Source organism: Cibotium barometz, chromosome 6, assembly GCF_041138505.1.
Source record: "Cibotium barometz isolate CiBa-2024 chromosome 6, ASM4113850v1, whole genome shotgun sequence".
Classification (NCBI taxonomy): Eukaryota; Viridiplantae; Streptophyta; class Polypodiopsida; order Cyatheales; family Cibotiaceae; genus Cibotium; species Cibotium barometz.
This window is the reverse complement of record NC_141051.1, coordinates 28743158-28764452: the sequence shown is the minus strand read 5'-3', so window position 1 is coordinate 28764452 and position 21295 is coordinate 28743158. Positions and strand designations below refer to the sequence as shown.

General features: G+C 37.9%; 2 protein-coding genes across 3 annotated transcripts in view; both read right to left on the bottom strand.

The window, feature by feature from the left end:
* Positions 1 to 4511: 4511 nt before the first annotated feature.
* Positions 4512 to 6487, bottom strand: LOC147637608 (protein PLANT CADMIUM RESISTANCE 10-like). Of its 2 annotated transcripts, none has more exons than XM_086798917.1 (4): positions 6148 to 6487; positions 5916 to 5987; positions 5576 to 5821; positions 4512 to 5157 (listed from the first exon to the last, which is right to left on the bottom strand). In XM_086798917.1, the coding sequence occupies exons 1-4, from the start codon at positions 6329 to 6331 to the stop codon at positions 5096 to 5098; spliced, it is 564 nt and encodes a 187-aa protein (XP_086655043.1). In that variant the 5' UTR covers positions 6332 to 6487; the 3' UTR covers positions 4512 to 5095. The 2 variants fall into 2 exon arrangements, with proteins under 2 accessions (XP_086655043.1, XP_086655044.1); XM_086798918.1 differs by having other exon boundaries at positions 6163 to 6487.
* Positions 6395 to 21295, bottom strand: part of LOC147637607 (uncharacterized) — a 37135-nt gene continuing 22234 nt past the window's right edge. Inside the window, exon 3 of the mRNA XM_086798997.1 lies at positions 6395 to 6544. Coding sequence (XP_086655123.1) covers positions 6395 to 6544 — 150 coding nt within the window. The remainder of the gene's footprint in view (positions 6545 to 21295) is intronic.

Here is a 21295-nt window from a genome sequence, read left to right as displayed (position 1 = left end):
GGTACATGTTCCAATCATTGGCATGGTCTTCCACTTGTTTGAATAACAACTTCTACAAAAATCTATTAAAGCTCTCAACCAATCCATCACATTGGGGATGGTATGGTGTGGTAAACCTGTGTTTGATCCGATATTTGTGGTCGGATCTTCACTTAATTAGCTCTGAACTCCCTTCCTTTGTCACTTACTAGCTCCAAAGTAAGACCAAACCTACAACAAATCATTTCATAGATAAACATGTAAACCTATTGTGCAGTAGCACTATTGGTTGCTCTAGCCTCTCGCACCTTGTCAAGTAGTCCACTGAAGTGGATGATATAAAACTTTATACTTTTAGTTCCTGCAAGAGGACCTATTACATCTATTCCTCACTTCTCAAAGGCCCCATAGCTCGTAATGTGATGCATGGACTTAGGAACTAGTACCTTCTTCTAAAAAGCTTGCCATTCATGACACCTTCTACACCAATGCTGGATGTCTTTGTTCATGACACCTTCTACACCAATGATGGATGTATCTATTCATGCTTGGCTATATAAGCTTTGATGTTAAATGCTTACTCTTTGTAATATCAAACCCATAGTGGCCTCCACATCCCTCCTCATGGCAAGCTCTCAAGAAATTCAAAATCTCATCTTGATACCCAACTCTTCACAAAACTCCATCATCGCCTTTATGATACAATATATGTCTCCAATCAATACATACTTCATAACTCTTTAGACAACTGCCCTTCTTTTTGAACAATTCAATTCTCTTGTAGAAAAACATGTCAAAAGTTCCTGCTCTTCCTCATAAAGGTTTTCTCTACCCTCATATGTTGTTTGCACTTATGAGAAATGTTTCGGTAGGGGGCACACAGAAGATATGTGTTACATTAAGATGCGCCATTTGATGAATAGGAGCACCACTTTGCCACCCCCCGGCCCCTTTAATCATTGTATTGGTGCCGAGAAACCCCCGGGCCCTAGTTGGACACTTCTTCAGAGGGGTCTCCTAGTTCTCCAATAGTTGCTTTGTCTAGTGTACCACCTACCACCACTGAGAACCCTTCGATTAATATGATTGAGTTAGATTCATCACCCGTGCAAGCCATCACACGAAAGGGGAAAGAGAAGGTTGTTGATGAGGAGGGAGATCCGAAACCTATCGTTGCTACCCACGCACCCACCCATGTCGCTGTTCTTGTTGTTTGCCGACCCCTTACCTTGACCTCGCCACACTCGTCCACGCCTTACTCCAAATGATGTTGAATCTTCCATGTCTTTTTGGAGTCTATACTTTGATGGAGCATGTAGGGGCAAGGACAAACTTGGTAGTTGCGGTATTGTCATATATCCACTTGAAGGGAATGCTATTCTGTTGGGAGTTCTTTTGGGAGATCATTTGAGCAACAACATTGCTGAATATCAAGCACTTTTGATTCGTTTGAGAGCACTACTTCTTTTGGGAGCATCTCATGTTCATATCTATGGAGATTCACAACTCGTGGTCCACGAGTTTCATCATAGCCCGCACTCTCCACCCTTTGATGCACTACTATAGTCTTTTAGTCCGTGACCTCTTCACCCATTTCACCTCCTTCCTTGACTTTTTTACCTCGTCATGAAAATCGTGTTGCAGATTCCTTAACTTTGATGGCCCTTTTTGGTTCCTCTATCCAAAATTTTGATCGTGCCTTGCTGGATACCCATTCCTTTGACATTGATCCTTGGGAAATAGTGCAAGACCTTAAGTGTTTGGGAGTTGAGGAGTTGGGTAGTCTTCTAAGGGTTTTCAAGTCATCCCATCCTTCCACTTTTTCTTCTCTCATTCTATCCATGACCCGTCGATTGATTCACTTGTCTGATGTCACCTTTCTCACTGTAGATCCTAGCCATTTGCTCATGATCTTGTAGCCCAATGGAAAAGGCACTAGTATAACCGGAGATTCTAGATTCACACTAGCCAGCTAGTTTTCCCCGCAAGATACCACTGTTGCATTTTTTTTCCACCTCTCTGTATTTGTTTGAATGTTCCGCCATGTGTTACCTTCACTTGGTCTTTGGTCTTGGGAGCGGGCTCATTTTGTAGGCAATGAGGATGAAGGTATGTGAGCTTGGGAGCCGCAAGTGTGTGCGAGATCGCCAGCTTGGCCACTTAGCAATTTAAGGTGTAAACCTTAACCTTGCTGGAGGAAAAAAAATGACGAGCAGGTATATTCGAAACGCGTCCAGCACACTTGCAGTGAAGCATCGCCAGTCCGCACACGTGCGCTTGAAGAGAGAGAGAGTGCAGCCATTTTTTGGGCCGATCCTTGTGCTGTGAGCAAGAGAAGTGAAGCAAGGCTTGCTAGTCGCAGCTGCATCCTGTCATGCCAAGATTGTGAAGGAGAAGGAGAGGAACTGGCACACTCCCTCCTCACACGCGCAAAAGGAGAGAGAGGGAAGCGGAAGAGGAGAAGATGTTTGCAACAAAGAAGCAAGTGTGATTCTCGGCGACAAACAATAGCATAGCTTCGCACTCACGCACTCACATAGTCACGCGTTAGCGAAACCCACTGCAAATTGTTTGTAAATTCAAATTTAAAGCTTTGTAAAATTCATTCCTCGAGGGTCGTGAGGGCACCTCTCTCGTGACAGAAGGCATCATCGGCAAACGCGCAAGGCTCCACTCGACGCCAAAAAAAAAGCAAACAGCAGCTAGATAAGATCTCTCTCTTTTTCTCATATAATAGCTACATAAATTTGCTTTATGAATCAAGCATGCGCACATCAAATTCAATATACAAGGCACATTGCACATTATATCTCGCTTCGCTTGGTTGTGTCGTGGTGTCATCTCGCTCTTTTGTCATTTAGCACAAAGCTTGTTTAACATTTGTGTGTGTATACATCATCAGCATTCCATCATTGCAGTGCCGCATTTGTCAGAAAGATCCATAGCACACATTCCTATCTACTAGTGCCTTCTCCTTTGGGGTGTTGGGAGAGTGTAGCTCCATTCTTTGTTGAATATCTGGGGGGGTTATCGGGTTCCTCTTTGCCTTGCTCATCCAGATATTTCCCAGACAGACATGGATTCCCAATGAATCAAGACATCAAGAAATATATCGGGGACGTACACAAATACTCTTAGTATTATTTTGTTTTAAATTCTTTTGATATGAAATAAATAAGTCGATAAGTGCACATGAGAGAATTTGAGTCCATATAGGGCGTTCTTAACGATGAGTAATTCTTATTTTTCTCAAGTATACATGATCATCCTAGTCTATGAGACTCATAGAATAAACACTTTTGGAGGTAAAGAATTAGGAGATATAATATTTAACTAGTTTGTGACTAGATTTTAGGTATAGTCTTCATTAGAGGATATTTTGCAAAGTGTTTATCTTTCCGTGTGTTTAGAATCATATTTTGATGTAAACATGAAAGTTTTAGATGGCAAGAAACTCTACAAGAGTGTATGAGACTCTAGAAAGCCAAAATTCCTTTTGATTTTGAGATATTCGAGTGCAAAGTGGGACACTCGGCTGTTTTTTATAGTTTCATGCTGAAAATACAACTTTGGCCATTTTGAATGCTCTCAAAGAGACCTTAGATTTCTTTTTTAGAGACCCATCACTAAGATATGTTTTATAGAGTATTAGAAGTTCTGTAACTTTATAGTTTTGACTTTTCTCTAATTTCAAATAGATTGAAAGTTATTACTCTACCAAAGAGACCAATTATCAGGCTTTGCCTTAAAAATTGCTATTAAGATTGACTAAGTTGTCTATATAGACCGGTTGTTATGACTTAGTTATCGAAACTAGAGATGATCTTACTAAACTTGATAATTAACTATGTTAAAAATAAAGATTCATATATGGCTTGAAAGAATTAAAAGACTAATAGAAGTTAAGGACCATTTGATTTAAAAGCTTATTTCTATACTTAAGGTTGATTTGAATATGCTTTCCTTAAAAGATTATGGACTAGAGATCAATATAAGATGATAAGCATGACTTGTGATTGCTTTGTTTTGAAATGAATAATTCCACCTCTCCTTACTTTGAACCTTATTGATGAGCAAACATAAGTACTTCATGCATGCTACAAGGAAATAGATGTTAATTACCAAGAAATCATCACTATAAATCACCACAACCTAAACACTCACATTACTTCACATGCCAACTCTGCATTGAATGACACATTCCCATGCTAAAAAGTGACCAAATTATAGCTCACACTATTTTGGGAAGGAGGGTTTGGATGGGAGGGTCGTTTGGCAATGTTAAGAAAGGTCTCGATATTTTTCTTAAATCTTATAAATATGCATTTTTTGTTATTCTATATTATTTTGGATTTATTTTCTAAGGCTAGATAGGTTTTAAAGCACTTAAATATATAAGGTCTGTACGTTGACTAGAATCTTACATGGGCTTAGAAACGAATATCATGGTCCGCGTCAAAGTTTAATCTTCCCTTTCAAATTTTCAACCAATGGCTCCAAATTTTAAACAAAGTACATGTATTCGATTGCTTGAATCTTGTAAGGACATAAATGCAAATTACATAGCAAAATGTCTTATGTCCCCCATCATGGGATGAATTACTTTGTGTCTCAAAGTACACTTCTTCACATACCAACTCTCAATTTGGCGAAAACATAGCAAAATGTCTTATGTCCCCCATCATGGGATGAATTACTTTGAGTCTCAAAGTACACTTCTTCACATACCAACTCTCAATTTGGCGAAAACATTGAATGACACATTTCCATGTTGAAAGTGAGCAGATTAGAGTTTACACTTGCTAGCACTTATTTCCACCATTACGTCGAAGAATTTGGAATAATGAGCATGGGAGTTTAGAGAGATATGAGCTAAGTAGAAGAACCATTTTAAGAACCAATTTTACGACATCACCTATAGATGCACCTATAGATTTGCATGTTCAACAAATGAAAAAAGATAATTAGCATGAGAGTTTAGAGAGATATGAGCCAATAAGGAGAAGGTTTAGAAGAACCCCACCACTCCTTATCTAAGAACTCAATAGATGCCGCTATAGATGCTGCATCATGAGCATATGACAAAAGATTATTTGGATGATTCTTCGTGGGATTGTTATGGCGTGTCATTTGTTGCACTTGGGGTGGAGCGTGTCATTCGTTGCACTTGGGGTGGAGCTGTCACATACACAAACAAGCATCATAAGTATGTATCCACCACACAACCCCTAATAAGTCACATTATTACATCGATTGTTATGTTGGTGCCAATTGCAACACTTGTGATATTTGCTCCTACGTCCATGAACACCACTATCTTGATCTTTTTAGCAACACTTGTGCCAATTGCAACACTTGTGGTATTTGCTCCTACGTCCATGAACACCACTATCTTGATCTCTTTAGCAACCATTATCAATAAGAGAATGGTCACACGTATTTTCGCTCAATCATTTATTCTTTATAGTTGACTGCTTACGTACTCTCTCTCTCCCTCTCCCCCGGCCCCTCTCTCTTGGTCTCACAAGAGCGCGTACACGCACAATTATGTGTAAACAGGCATAACACACTTATGGAGTGAAATGGAAGGATTTACTTGGTGGAGGCCGAGACCGTTGGTATTGTGACTCTTTGTAGAGCTGAGTGATGGAGCAGCAGGGGCACAGCAGGTCGACGCAGAATCCCGTTTTAGTTAGGTTGTGTTTTCGCCTGAGTTGGTTCCTGTAATACCGCAGCTGCAACCCGCAGCACAGCGGGGGCAGGAAATATAGGCAGCCAAACCTGGAGCAAGCGCAGCAAAACGTGCAGCGTGCGCGCCACGGTTCGGAGCAGCAGCTGCAAGCTGCCATCGCAAAACACGACATAATATGAAGAAATGGTATAAGCAACTCAAATGAATGAGAGAGAGAGAGAGAGAGAGAGCTTGATTAACTGACCCGCATCTGCTTCCTCCATGTTCATTGCGATCTTTCCAACCATGCAGCACGGACAAAATAGCGAGCCACAGACTGCAAATCACGAAATTGTAATTGCTTATGATCCATCAGATCGACAATTCCATAAATTAGCGGCCCTTTCCATAATATTTATATGCAAGGAAGGGGCATAACACTCACAAGCACCGTAATAATATCTCCATAATATTCAAGGAAGGGACATAACACTCACAAGCACCGTAATTACCGAAGAGACTACCCAGTACTATGTCTGGCTGTTGCCATGGTGTTCCTTGTGGATTTGGCTCCTTGTCTGGCTGTTGCCATGGTGTTCCTTGTGGATTTGTCTTGGATTTACGACATAATAATTTGAGTAGCGAACAAATGCAACAGACAGCGAGAGATTCAATCCACATAATTTCCTGTCCTGAAGTTCACGCTGGTCGGTCTATCTTCTACAGCTCCTCCACGTAACAGAGTCACTTGAAGCCCACAGGACAGCCGTGTTTCGCACAACCTACCCACAAGCCAGCCGTGTTTCGCTGAAATGTCAAATTTGGACCCATCAAATTGAAGCCCACAAGCCAGCCGTGTTTCGCTGAAATGTATCCTATGGAGTCTTTCAAAGTCTTTGAAATTTGGACCCATCAATTAGACTCACAGTGGGCCAGAAAAACGCGGTTTCGAAAGGTTATGTAAAAAAAATTATCCTTACAACAAATTCACAAAAATGTGCTTGCTTGAAACAAAATCAATGGAATTGCTGAGTTGAAAAATAGGGAGCTCCTTCGGCCCACAAGGCTATTCCTCTTCTTCATGGACCAAGGGAGCTTTAGTGATAATGACTTGCAAATGATTATTCACTATGGAATTTGGATACCAATGAAACTCTTTACTGTGAATTTTGGGCACCAATGAAATTATAGGCCTAAGGAAACTACACACATACATATATAGGTCAAATCCTCACTAAAATTCTTCTAAGTGATAATGTGTGTGTACATACATACGTACATATATATATATGTATGTATACATACATACATACATACATACATACACACACACATACACATACGTATATGTATATATATATATATATATATATATATATATATATATATATATACGTATATGTATATATACATATACATACACACACATATGTATATAAATACATTGGCTATCACCCTTCACCAATTTTGAGAAATAAAAAATTATTAGATTTCTCAAGATTAATCAAGGTGTTTCTATGGATAAGGATGAGAGTAAAGTTTTATTATTGTGTAACGTTTGATTGAAACAAGAATAAGGTTAACCATATTAGTTTTTTCTTTAAGAAAAAACCAATAGGAATAATTTTATCCCTTGACGCTCACACACTAAACAAGGGCAAGAAAAATAATAGTCTCTCTTTTGTGAGCAAGAATGTATTAGAAATGTCCTTTTTTGGATTTTTATTTTTTTCTCAAATGATTGATTAACCACCTATTTAAATTTTAGACACCACTCCATAAATCTACATAGGCATAGAAATTACACTAAGTTGTTATTTTATATTTAATCCCCTCTTGCATGTAAACATCAAGTAAGTTCTCTTATTAAAAAATACCCCTCCATTAATTAATGTGTTATGTTACATGTTTGTGAGTGACTCCCCAAGGTCTTCTACGGTCTCCACATTCACTCAAGATAGGCTTGGCAAGCCTTTCCATCACACATTGGATCTTGGAAGCCTTTCCATCCCAAGTAAACATTTAGGACATCAAGGCCATATTATAAAATTCTGGAACCTTTATAATTCCCATTTATTTTATTTATTAAAGATTCATACAAATTTTACACATTCGATCAAATGAAAGAAAATTCTATAGCATAACATGGGAAAACATACATTTACATAAAAAAGACTTCTACATATTAATGATGGTGCAAATTCCTTTCAAAAGAGCTTCACAAAAAAAATCTTTAACTTTATACCTTTGAGAGCTGTCTCTAGATGTGGTTTGAAATAAAACATTCTCACCAATTCAAGGTTTTCAATATGTATAACCTAGTTGGAGGATATTAAAGATTGTACTACTTAAGATTAGTTAAACTCTTTCATTCACACAGACCATTAAAAGTATTCTTTCACAAAATTGAGCCATTTATATGATTTGAATAAAATTTGTTGAGAACACCACCCTTAGCAATTTTTCTTTTCAAGTTTAAAACAAAGTGCACAATTGGACAAGACTATTATCTTGTTGTAAGTCATTGATCATCCTAAGAAAAATATGGTGTTAAAAAATCCCCGAGACATATATGTGGAATTCGTAGTTCTTTCCAAATCTATTATAAGACATTGTTGATCTCATAAATTAGTGGTGTTGAGAAACACATGGGAAAAATAACTTGAGAAAGTTGATTGAGACATATATGTGGGATTCATACTTTTTTCTAAATTATTATAAGACATTGATGATCTCATAAAATGTTGGTGTTGAAAAACATCTTAAAACATATGCGAAGTCATGTAGTTGCTACATAAAAAATTTCCACTTAGCTACTAAAAGTTCTCTCAGGTCTTAATATCTCTTGATGTTGGTTCCTACAAAAATGAAGCCAAATTCATCTCCTCAAAACGTCTTTGTGCGTTTCTGTAAAATTCCCTATACTTGCATAATTAAAACTATAACTACCATGCTAATCTGATAATCAAGCAAACTTATCACAACAATGTATAGGCTTGCAATATACACCACTTACTCACCAATACTAGATAATTTCAAGTAAGACGGCATACTTGCATTATGAAGAAGTATGTAAATCAAGAAGAATTTGATATGCATAACACAAATGCATCATAAATGCAATACAGCCCGAATTTCCAAGAATAGGAAAGTCTTGAACTTGAAATCGACAGACTGCATCTTCTTGCATTAATAAGAAATACAAACTAAAATAGAACATAAGCAAAAATGTGAATGTCTTAACATCAAGCACCGCCTGGATATATGTCCTAATATGCCTTTGGACTACTCTTTCCTATGACATTCATCAAATATGATTCGGTATCACAACTGTCAATGCTTTCCCATGAACTTAGAATCTGATATTTCACCTAATCTACTAATATAGCTTATTTTAGATTAAGGTTCAGCACTTGGCACAGCCTGATGGTTGGATTTAGAGAATCCTAACCTAAACCCAGTTATTTCCCCTGATCGTTCTTATGGAAACTGATAGACCCTCAACTTGATGCACCACACCGAGTAATTGAGTAGAGATCCTAGTGCTATACCAAGATTCACCCAACCCCGAAAACCAAATCCATAAAAAGATTTAAGCATTACAATGTATTTTTATGTGCATTCCCCCATAAAAGTAAGCGATTATAGTGCACCATGGAATGTCATAGAACAAATTCTACGTAAAACCATGAATGAAGGCTCATAACAGAACTCCACTAACACAGAGTAATGCCCTCAAATTCTACATCCTTATAAAGATATGTCAATTGCACTTGAGTATCCGCTAAGCACTCGAACAAAACCCACTCCATGCACATCAAAAAACAGCCACTCAAGGTTACACAAAATTATGTGTTGAATGTATCAAACATCAGCTCCATATCAAAACCATTGATATCATCATCTTCATTGCATATCGGATCATAAATGCGATCAAATATTGGACCCAACTTGACTTCAAGTGAAGTTGTCAAAATATTTGAAATCAGAAAACAACAATATAATTTGAAATATCAATAAAAACAATGATGAAAAACACTTCAATATGATCCAATTGTTGTCCACTATAGTTTATCTGTAAAAAATCCACTTCGGACCACTTTTGCTGTAATTTAGACTTTGAAAAATGGCCAATTGAACTTTGTAACAATAGCATTTCATAAATCAAACTATGCCACAACGAGAACATGGATTGGACATAAGCTTCCATCATGTCCAAGTCAATTTTCTAATATTCAAAACATACCAAAAATCTGGAATAATTTAGCTTCCTTGGATAATTCAGCTTCCTCCAAGATTGTTCTTGTTCTCTTCCATCATACAGATCTGCAAATAGACCAACTTTTTGACCTTCAAATTTAACTTTGGAAACTTCAAGCACACCTCTATTATGACTTTGTTGTGGATGCAAATATGAACTCCAACTTCAAGGCCGGATTGAACTTTTGATTCTAATAGACTTTCCAAGTCAAGTTCATGTAGCATCATACATATTTCAACACGATTGAGGATAGCAGAATCTACAAAATCAAACTACATACACCATTGGCCTTAAATTGCATTGCTTTCACCTATCCATCTGCCTGGCTCCAAAACTCCATCATGCAGCATCATACGTATTTCAACACGATTGAGGATAGAAGAATCTACAAAATCAAACTACATACACCATTGCCTGAAATTGGATTGCTTTCAAAATTCTGGTTTGCTAGAATCAAATCTCTTTTTGCAGTCAGATTGCCTACATTTTGACTTTCTGAATTTTGACTAGTTGATTTGTGATTTCTGTCAGACTGTGGACTACTATCAGAGTTTGGATTGTGCTGAAAATATGATCATTTGTTGATTGGACATCTAAAATTTCTTCCTGCACATCAAAAACTATTTGTTGCAAATCAAAAACCATGAGATGAATATTAAAGACTGTCGAAACTCTTAGGTGGCTGTACTTCTTCTAGCATGTCATCTTCTTCACATACATGCTAATCATGCAAGAATAGAACCTCATCCACAACATCATGACCTTGCATCTTCAGAGTCTTGTGATTTGAATCATGCTCCTTGGATTTTAGGTGATTTGCAAATAGAATTTGGAGCAATATCAATTGTGCCGCCACACCTCTTACCGACTCGAATATGTCAGCCTCTTGCAAATCTATGGTTCTTTCTGGTGTGAGGGTTAGGGACAATGAGGGCTCTCCTTGGCTTTTTTGGCTCTTAGACTCCTTACTTCCTCCTTCATCCATCATCAACATCTCGACTCCATTAAACTGACTTTGAGCATTAACACCTCCTTGCATTAGGCATGCTTTCAAATCCATACAATCATCCATGCGTAGGGCATCAGAAAAAAAATCAAGAACATGAATATTAGGCTATATCAATTTAGGGTTCTGGTATTCTAGCTATGAAGACTCAAACTCTAGCACTCCATTCTAGCTATGAAGACTCAAACTCTAGCACTCCATTGTCCAACTTTGGTACTGGATCAAGTGCATTGTAGACTTTGTTTTTCCTGGCAACACTCGTCAGCTGTACTCCCTTCTGTTCGATCACTATACTAGCTTTGGTGCGGGCCACCAATCATCATCGTCACCAGAACACTTGAACACGACTTCTGTCTTTGACCCTCGTGCTCGGTGTGCCAATGGCATGCCTTATCTAGTAAATCAGAAAACATACCTAACTCTTCATTTTCTCTCTTCATTTCAACAATTGATGATGCATTTCGAAACTGCTTAACAATTCGATACAATTTGCACAAATCCGGCATGCAATACTTTCAACATACATCTGGCTTGTGACATGCATCACATAAGTAATGGCATTCCTTAGCGGAATGATCATGATGTAAATAGATGTTGCACTTTTTCATTTTCTTCTTGGCCATTTATGAGACAAATTAATTTTCAAAAGTACATTTTAGGTTGGAAACCTGATCATACTTAAGTGGATATTTAGGGATAGATGCTACACCAAACCGATAGCAAAAGCTCTTTGGTTATTGTATCAAGGCCTTTTTGTTGACCGCTACTCGAGAAAAGACCATGTCCCTTCCCCCAACAGATCCGAAAAAGATATGTATGCCTTAACACATCATCATTCTTCTATTGTTACTCGTAGTACAACCGTGTTAGGAGTCTTAGTCAGCACCACCCATCTCCTTTAACAGATCACTGTTTTCTTCTTGGATTCACCCCTAATCAATCATCGAGATTGAAACCCAAGAGAAGATATGTATGAAGTACATTGTTGACTTCTTTTCAATCCTCCTAACTAGACATTTTCAATGCACTCATGAAACACAAATATACAACAAATAGTAACTCCTACCATAACTCCTCCACACACCTAAATCTATTTCCCTACCCATAATCTAGCTAGGTAATCGAAACCCACATGATCCGTAATGTGTACATGGGTGAATAATGCCATGTACTTGCATAACAAAACTATAACTTCCATGCTAATCTGATAATCAGGCAAACCTATCACAACAATGTATATACATGATCCGTAATGTGTACATGGGTGAATAATGCCATGTACTTGCATAACAAAACTATAACTTCCATGCTAATCTGATAATCAGGCAAACCTATCACAACAATGTATATACTTGTAACGTAGCTTCTTTGTACCCAATGGCTTTGTGAAGATGTCAGTCACCTGATTCTATATGCTAACATATAAACACCATATTAGTGAATTTGGGAATTTCTCAATTCCCATTTTTGAATACTTAAAAAAGGGGACATGGATAACATGTTTGTAAGTTTCTCAAAACCCTATCATATGACCTATCGTTGGAAAGCGCTTGAAAAATGGAATCTAAAGAGCTATAAAGCGCTCATTTTGGATTAGTGGTGTTCAAGTTATGGTGAATCCAAACTTTTGACCACGTGTCCCAAACTTGTGAGAAATTCCCATATTCCCCAATATGGTGTTTATACCAAATCTATGTCACTTGCTAGAACTTTCTCCCTCATAAAGTGATAATACCAAATCTATGTCACTTGCTAGAACCTTATCCCTGATAAAGTGATAATGCACCTCAATGTGTTTTATTATAGAATGGTGGGGTTACTGGCCAATTGCATGATACTCATGTTGCCATAATAAATGACAATTTTCATGTCCATCGGCTCACTTCTATCACCAATAGCTTCTCAAACCAAGCTACTTCACAAGCTACCATAGCAGCACCCTTGTACTCTACCTTTGTACTTGACAAAGCAACTACTCACTGTTTCTTATTGCTCCAACTCACAACATTAATCCCAAAAGAAAACATAAAGCCACTAGTAAACCTCATGTCTATGACACTACCAGCCTAATCAGCATCTATATACTCATGTAGCTATATCTTTGTACCAGCCTCATAGAAAATTCTAGAGGCAACTATGGACTTATGTACCTGACAATCCATCAAGCCCCGCATCTAAGTGTGGTTTCCTAGGGGTCTACTTCAACTGACTCACAAGTCCAATAGCATAACTCAATTTTGGACTAGTAATGGTCATGTAGATCAAGCTACCCACTATGCGCCTATATGTAGTGGGGTTCTCCAAAATCTCACTTAAATATATGGAAAGCTTTGTGTTCTTCTCTCCAATGGCATTGAAATAGGCTTATAGACTATTATACCATACTTAGACAACATGTCCAAGCCATACTGCCTCTGTAATAACAAAATGTCATAAGGTGGTCTCACCACCTTCTCGCATAGAGGTGGCCTCACCTCTCCTCTATGCCATATTGCCTTTGTAATAACAAAATGCCATAAGGTGGTCTCACGACCTCTATGCCCAAGAAATACCACAGCTCACCCAAATCCTTCATCTCAAACTTCTACTTCAAAATCCTCCTAACATCAGGTATGCCAACATCGCTATCACCAAAGATAATCAAGTCATCCACATAAATGAATAATAGCATAATCCCTCTATTTGTCTTTTTCACATCAAGTGAAAATTTTTCATTCGATATCTTAAATCTAATGGTAACAAGATACTCCTAGATCCTGTTTGACCATGCTCTCGGTGCATGCTTCAAGCGATACAAGGCTTTACGTAATCTACACACAAAATCTAGGTGTGCATTACTCTTATAACCTTGTGTGGTTTATCATGTATAATTCGTGTGGCAATTCACCCCATGAAAGAAGACATTCTTTACATTCATCTGATGTTAAGACCAACCCTTTGCTATAGCCATACCAATGAAAGCTCTGACGGTTTTCATTGTCACAACCAAGCGGAATGTGTTCTCATAGTCATTGTCACAACCAAGCGGAATGTGTTCTCATAGTCATTGCCATAGGTCTGTGCATAGCCCTTGGCAGCTAATCTTGCCTTATACCTCCTCACTCAACCATCTGCATTATGCTTGACCTTATACACCCACTTACATCAAATTTCCTTATTTTCCTTAAGAAAAGGAACCAACTCCCATGTTGCATTTGCATCCAATGCTGACCTTCATAGCATCTTCCCCCTATTTCTTTAACCACATAAGCATAATGATGGGTTGTATATCCATCATATCTGAACTTGTGTGAAGAGGGTACCTAAGCCTTGTAGACGTATGTACACCTAGATCACTATGCCAAGTGTCCTTAAAATAGCCACGGTTCTCCTTACACTAGGAGTAACCACAAATGAAATGCCAAGTTCCTCATCAAGGCTTTGTTCAAAGCCACTAGAGTCACCATGCACATATGAGTGACCTACTGATAGATCATGCACAAAAAATTGATCTTTCTTTTTCTTCCCTTTGCATAATACATGTGTATCTACATCTGTCCTTAACTTGCTTGACCATGGACTAAGACTAGATCCAGTACGAAGGACTATCCCGGTCCACTAAGCGCTTATGATTGCTGCTCTAGAGGTGGTGTAGCATCACTACTTACATCTGTAACTTTTGTTACCATCACTCACTACTGCTGTATACCAATTACTCATCTCATCAAAGACAACATCTCTACTTACTTGCATCTCACAAATGGTATAGTTATAACATGTATAACCTTTCTGCTCCAAAGCATAAGCAATGAATATGCATTTATCTGCCTTTGGATCCAAATTTTTCTCACTTCATTGGGAACATGCATATATGCAATACACCCAAACACTTTCAAGTGAGACACATCCAGTTTTATGCCTATAAACTTCTATTCAGGCATCCTACCATGAAAAGCTACAGTGGGGATCTTGTTTATAATGTACACAACAGTTGCTTCTACCAAAAAATAATGTGGCATATTCTTTTCAGACATCAAGGCATGTGTAAGTTCTGTAATATGCCTATTTTTTCTTTCTATAGCACCATTCTGTTGTGGCGTGAACTTGGAATGTAAATTGTCTCCTTGATTCCTTCCTTTCTCAAGAAATCACTAAACTCATTGGAGAAATACTCTCCCACACTATCTAATCTCAGGCATTTTGTTTGTATGTTTTTTCCTTTTCAACCTGTAATGTAAATTGTCCCTTGATTCCGTGCTTTCTCAAGAAATCACTAAACTGATTGAAGAAATACTCTCCCCCCACCATCTGATCTGAGGCATTTTATTTGTATGCTTTTTTCCTTCTTGACTGACTTTAAATCTCTAAAAGTGAGCAAACACTTCACTTTTATCCTTTATGAAATATACCCACACTTTTCTCCTTTATGAAATATACCCACACCACTTTTCTCCTTTATGAAATATACCCACACTTTCCTAGTGTGATCATCAATGAATGTAACTTAGTACCTGCAATTATTATAGTCTTGGTCAGTACCCATACATTTGAATGTATAACATATGATGGCCTTTCTTTGAAATTCTCATTAGTGCCAAAAAAATTTTAAGCTTGTATTAGATTTGGATTAAGATTTGGACCAATAAAAATGTGAGACTCAACTAATAATATGACATTGGGTGTCATATTATTAGTTTTAATTATTTGTATTAGATTTGGATTAGGCTTTGGACCAATAGAAATGCGACACTCAACTAATCATATGACATTGGGTGTCATATCTATTTATCAATAACTTCACTAGTTTTGGCTATTTTAGGGGGTTATCACCACTTAATCACTTGCATTACATTTGGACTAAGCTTTGGACCAATAGAAATGTGACACTCAACTAATAATATGACATTGGGTGTCATATCTACTTATCACTAACTTCACTAGTTTCAGCTCATTTAGGGGATTATCACCACTTAATGTAATTTCGCACAGCTATTTGTGGGGGTTTCAACTTCAAAACCAAATCGCATGTATAAAATTTTATTACTTAAGAAAATAAAATTTTAAAAATTAGGTTTTCCCTGAAATGAGTCATACATTTGAGTGAATACATTTCAAATTCCCTACTCTACCATGGTTGCACCTCTTTCTCATCATCTTTCTACATCATCCTCTCCTGTATTCATCATCAAACAATGTTGAAACAATAGTCTAACTCAGGGTGCACTCCTAATGCCATTTCATCATGTATCCTTCAGGGTCTGTGGAAAGGTAAAAACTTCAAGTTAAACAATGACACCATCATGCAAAGGTCCTCATAGGATAAAAAGTAAAAGAGGAAGCTTACTACAATACCATTGAAAGGGGAATATCTTGGATTTCAAGATAGCAAAAGATAGGTGGAAGGCAAAGATGCAACATGTGTACACGACAAGAGACATGCACATGCATCCTTCTACTCCAGCATCTCCATTGCAAGTTCATTGTAAGATATTTTCATAATTTAATGTATGTTCTTTATGATTCATTAGGGCCAAAAACGGCTAGAAAAGGGCTGTTTGTTAATCTAAGGATTAAGAAATTGTCCAATTGTGAATTGACACGTATACAAAAGTATGGCATTCTTGTCTCCTCTAAATGTCTTCTTAACGGTTCTATTTTAGTGTGGCGAACGGCTAAAACGGCTTAATTTAGACGTTTAAGATGGCTAACATTAAAGTTTGGGTCCAAAATAGTGACATCTTGTTCCATTTTATATTTCAAAAAATCAAGCAGGAAGACACGAAATCTTCTCTTTTCAGGCTCTGAAAACAACGCTATTAATAACAAATCACCAAATTTTTTCAAACGTCTACTTTCCACCTTCCCTCCATTTTGGCATATGGCTTATTCTCCTTTCTTTGCATTTTCAAAAGACTCACTATTTTTCTCTCATCTGTGAGCTTCTATGGCGTCCTCACGTCGTCCTTCTCATAATATAACTTCTTGTGATTTTCATAACACCAGAGAGGATGGTGTTTGGAAACCCATGTCTTTTCGTATGAATGATTGGGTAACAATGCTTCCCTCTTGCAAAGGTGCCCACCACAGGGTGAAAAGAACCAAGCTAAATGAAGTGAAATCCCATTGGAAAGGTCATGTTCTTGCCTTCAAAGTGACCGACAATGTGGCTGGCTTGCAAAAGTTCAACATGTCTACATGCCCAAAGACATGGTGTTGAACTTGGATGAGCATCCAATTCTCCATTCTTACTGTAATTTAACAAAACTTTATCTATTTGATACAACACAATATTTCTCCTTCTGATATATTTGTTGTTTGTTTAATTTCAGTTATCTTTCCATCAATAGCTGTGGAGTGGCAGCCTGTTGAGAGCTTAAGTGGCACATTCAAAGCAATTCACAAGGGGATTGCAGATGTAATGTATGCAGACAAACCACCTTCATTTTACAAATCAGTTGGATATATTTGTGTATTTTGCAGAATACAGGGTTCAACACCATATTCGTGAGTTTGGGTATCTCCCAAGTCCCATTTTTGTAATACTAAAAAGGTGGGACCCGATTAACATGTCTATAAGTTTCTTAAAACCCTATCATGTGACCTATCATTGAAAAGCGCTTGAAAAGAGGAATCTATTAAGCTTTAAAGCGCACAATTTGGAGTAATGGTGTTCAAGTTATGGCAAATCCAAAGTTTTGACCACGTGTCCCAAACTTATGGGAAATTCCCATATTCCCCAATATGGTGTTGTTCCATCAAGAGAAGGTGTTCATGGAGAATTATATGACATACCTATTCCCACATTAATGTCACTCGAATGGGAAGTTCCTGATCCAAATACCATAACAAGCTTCAAATCCAAAATCAAAGATGATATTCTTAAAGCTATGTCTCCTGGAAGGATTTCAAGAAGGATAAAAATTCAATGGTTCTTGCCTATACATGTCTTTGTGGCATGTTTCAATACAATGGAATTGGAGAGGACAAGAACGATGTGGCTTAATAGAAGACTATCTACGACTGATCTGGACACTGTACTTGGAGAAGGATGGAGTACCAAGGAAACTTTTCATATTGGCGACAATATCAGTTGTAGAGTAAGCCAAAATTCTATGTCTATCTCATACCAACTATGTCGTCAATCCCTAGTTTTGGGCTATGACTATAGGAGATGGAAAAGCAAGCTTGGTAGTTGGGTCCCTTTGGATTCTGAAGAGAATTGTCCAGAGTTTGAATTTAACATCATAGTCCATCCATTCATAGATCCTAGGAACCTTATAGTAACATCAAACTGGAGACTACAACATGTAAGAGAGTCGCTTGAGTTTCTAGACGAAACATCACCTGAATATAGATTCAAAGTAGATGATATTGTTGTCAATACAAGGATGGAGAGTGTAACCTCATGCATCACATGTCTTCCCCCAAAAAAAGTTGTATTTAAGCCACTTGCAAGGGCAAGTTTGTAAAGCTGAAAAGGATTTCTCCAATAATGTAATCAATATATCCTGCTAAATTTCGTCTTGACTTCTTCACAAAAATGGTCAACATATTGTTCGCAACACAAAACAAGGTTTAACAGTTGAATATCAAATTATTGATATTGAATTTAAGTACAGAATATAGTCCCAAAAAGGGTGTGTTCATATGGACAAAATGAACAAAACAAAAGCCAATTTGTGGAATCACTCAACAAAATCAACTTTTCTTTTGGCATGGGATGACCCTGGATCTTTAGAGAATCTTTCTCTCTTCTGTTTTCTTCGATCAAATTTGGCTGATTGAGGTTCAAGTTCCGGTGTTTTGAGCTGTTGAGGTGTTGGAAAGGCAGACTTTGCAGTGGATTCCTCAACTGGTGGTAAGTTGGGCTCTTCTCTGAGATCTTTAGGTATTGGCGAGGGAGATTTGGCAGTGGGGTTTGGTTTTGGAGAAGGTTCTTTGGAGGTTGGCTTTGGAGACTTGGCAATCTTCTTGGGGAACATGAAAAAGAAATTGAATGGAGAGCCAACATTTGTCCTCTTACTTTCTTTGTTGGATGAACGACGCTTCTGAATTTTAAATTTCACTGGTGAGTGAAACGGAAGACCTTTAGTAGCACTCTTCTCTTTGACAGGGGTCTTCTCTTTGATTGGGGTTTTCTCTTTGACAGGGGTCTTCTCTTGGATAGGAGTCTTCTCTTGAGCTGGTGAAGAGCTCTTCTCTTTAGCAGGAGGGCTAGGACTCTTCTCTTTAGCAGGAGGGCTAGGGCTCTTCTCTGTAGCCTGAGGGCTCTTCCCTTTAGAATGGGTCTTCTCTTTAGTAGTGCTCTTTTTTCCCTTGGAAGATCTGCTCTTAGTAGGGCTCTTCTTTCTCTCCTTCTTCTCTTTGGCAGAGGTTTTTTTCTTTTTGAATGAGCCATCCTTGACATGGCTTTTCTTCTCCTCCTTTTTTCTTTTCTTTGAAGTTGTACCCTTGGCTCCTTTCTCAGGTGGAAAGGGGGAATCAGGATCAACTGGATTGATAGATCTTTCCAAAACCATAGACACTGCCTTCTCCCTTACCCAACTTACCCAAGAATCTGGATATTCATGCAACTAAGGCAAAATGAAATGATAAGATTTCTTAATATGAGAGTCACTAAATGTATTGACCTAATCAATCAATGCTATCATTACATGAACTTACAGTAAGTGTTGTCATTCTAAATCCTGACTCAAGATATCTCCAAGCATTAGCAAGCACCATCCATCCACAAGATGTTGAGTCTTTCTGCAAAGGAACTTCCTGATTGTAGTACTTAAAATCTTCAAGTTTGTAGTCTTCATAGGTGGAACCTAGAAAACTCAAGATAAGTTTGGCAGCACTGCAAGCATAAAATATTGAGGGTCAACCAAACAATTGAAAACTTACAAAATATTGCTCTAGAACATAAACCATGGTAAAGTTGATTCTTACATTTTTCTTCTCCCCATGAATGGATGCTAAAGAATTCATAAAGATTACATCTCTATCCAATAGATTGAAGATAATAAGACTCCAATGGCCTCTGTGATAAGATGAATACTGCAATTAGTTGTGAATATTGTAATGATGGACAAAAGATAACTGAGTGTGAGTCTTACACTTCAACATAAGGGTAATTGCATGTCAGCATATCAAAGTTTTTTAGAAAACTTACAAGATCCCCTTGCCTATTGAAAAGGCACTGTGTAACAAGGGGATCAAGAATGGTCACTTGCATAGCCATTGAGTCAAGAAGATCCCTCATAAGACATCTGGAGACATAAACAAAACATATCAATAAAATATGGAATCTGAGAAATTCATCAAGAAAGCAAAAGGAAATCCACACAAACCTCAGACAGATGAAGAGGACTGTGTCAGATATCTCAATATTGTGATTCACAAGCATACTTGTGTCTTCAGGGGCAATGTCACAATAAACCTCATCCTCTCCATGCATGGAGACATCTACTACCATTTGACCTGTTACATTCTGATAAAGTTCTGAATAGGATGCATGAAGAATTTCAGCTTGCTAAGAAAGAATGGAATCCTATGTAATCTTCTCCTGCTCTCTCTCTTTCTCCACTTCTTCTTTAATATTGTGAGCTTTTCTTGTACTATAAGTATGCGAAACATCTTCAATAACAACTGATTGTTTGGGTTGTCTTGCTGGAGGAATATTTAGAATTTCAAAAGCCCTCATAATGGGTTCCAAAGCTTTGTCAAACTTGTATCTAAGTCTAGACACAAGCACAAAATCTTTGCTCATGAGAGTGATCCTATGAGCAAATGCAGCAGCAATGTATCCATCATTCATAAAGTCGATAAATCCTCAGCAGCCTCTTGAAGACACATAAGGGCCTGTGACTCCCATCGGACTTTATCAAGATTTGTGTTTCTCATTCTGCCAATTAACCTTTCTGATATGTCCCTGACAACCCGCATAAATGGCAGTCGAGGGATGAGAAGATTAGTAGATTTCTGTGCCGCTTTGATCTCTCTTAGTGACTTCACCTGATAGTTTAATCTATTTCTTGCTGTTGCCCTAGCATGAGGCTTTGGAGGAGGCTTTTGTTGTTTTTCATCGACAACTGGCTTTTTGGAAGATCCTAGTTTGTCTTGAGCTTTTTCAGTCTCCAAAGGGGCGTAAACTTTCCTTGCAGTCTGTTTTGTCCTCGCCATTGAAGTTAAAGAAAAAGAATAGACCCGATCGGAAGGATTTGTGAGTTGAGAAAAAAAAACTTACAGTGGCCTGAACTAAGCGATGGGGCGGATCCGAATAGGTTGGATTAGCTCTATCGCTTGATTCGGGCAATGACAATAGGAGATGGAACTAGGCGATGAGTAGCTTTCAAAAGGACTGGAATAGCTTAATCGCTTGATTCGGGGTATGGCCAAGTGATAGGGGAGGATT

What these genes read in the sequence shown, in the direction of transcription:
- LOC147637608 (XM_086798917.1), bottom strand. Translation starts at nt 6,331, where the DNA reads ATGTGGATTGAATCTCTCGCTGTCTGTTGCATTTGTTCGCTACTCAAA. An exon ending in CTTCGGTAATTACGGTGCTT is followed by an intron (nt 5,988 to 6,147) that starts GTGAGTGTTATG and finishes CGTGATTTGCAG; the next exon opens with TCTGTGGCTCGCTATTTTGT. An exon ending in ACGGTCTCGGCCTCCACCAA is followed by an intron (nt 5,158 to 5,575) that starts GTAAATCCTTCC and finishes TGTATGTGACAG; the next exon opens with CTCCACCCCAAGTGCAACGA.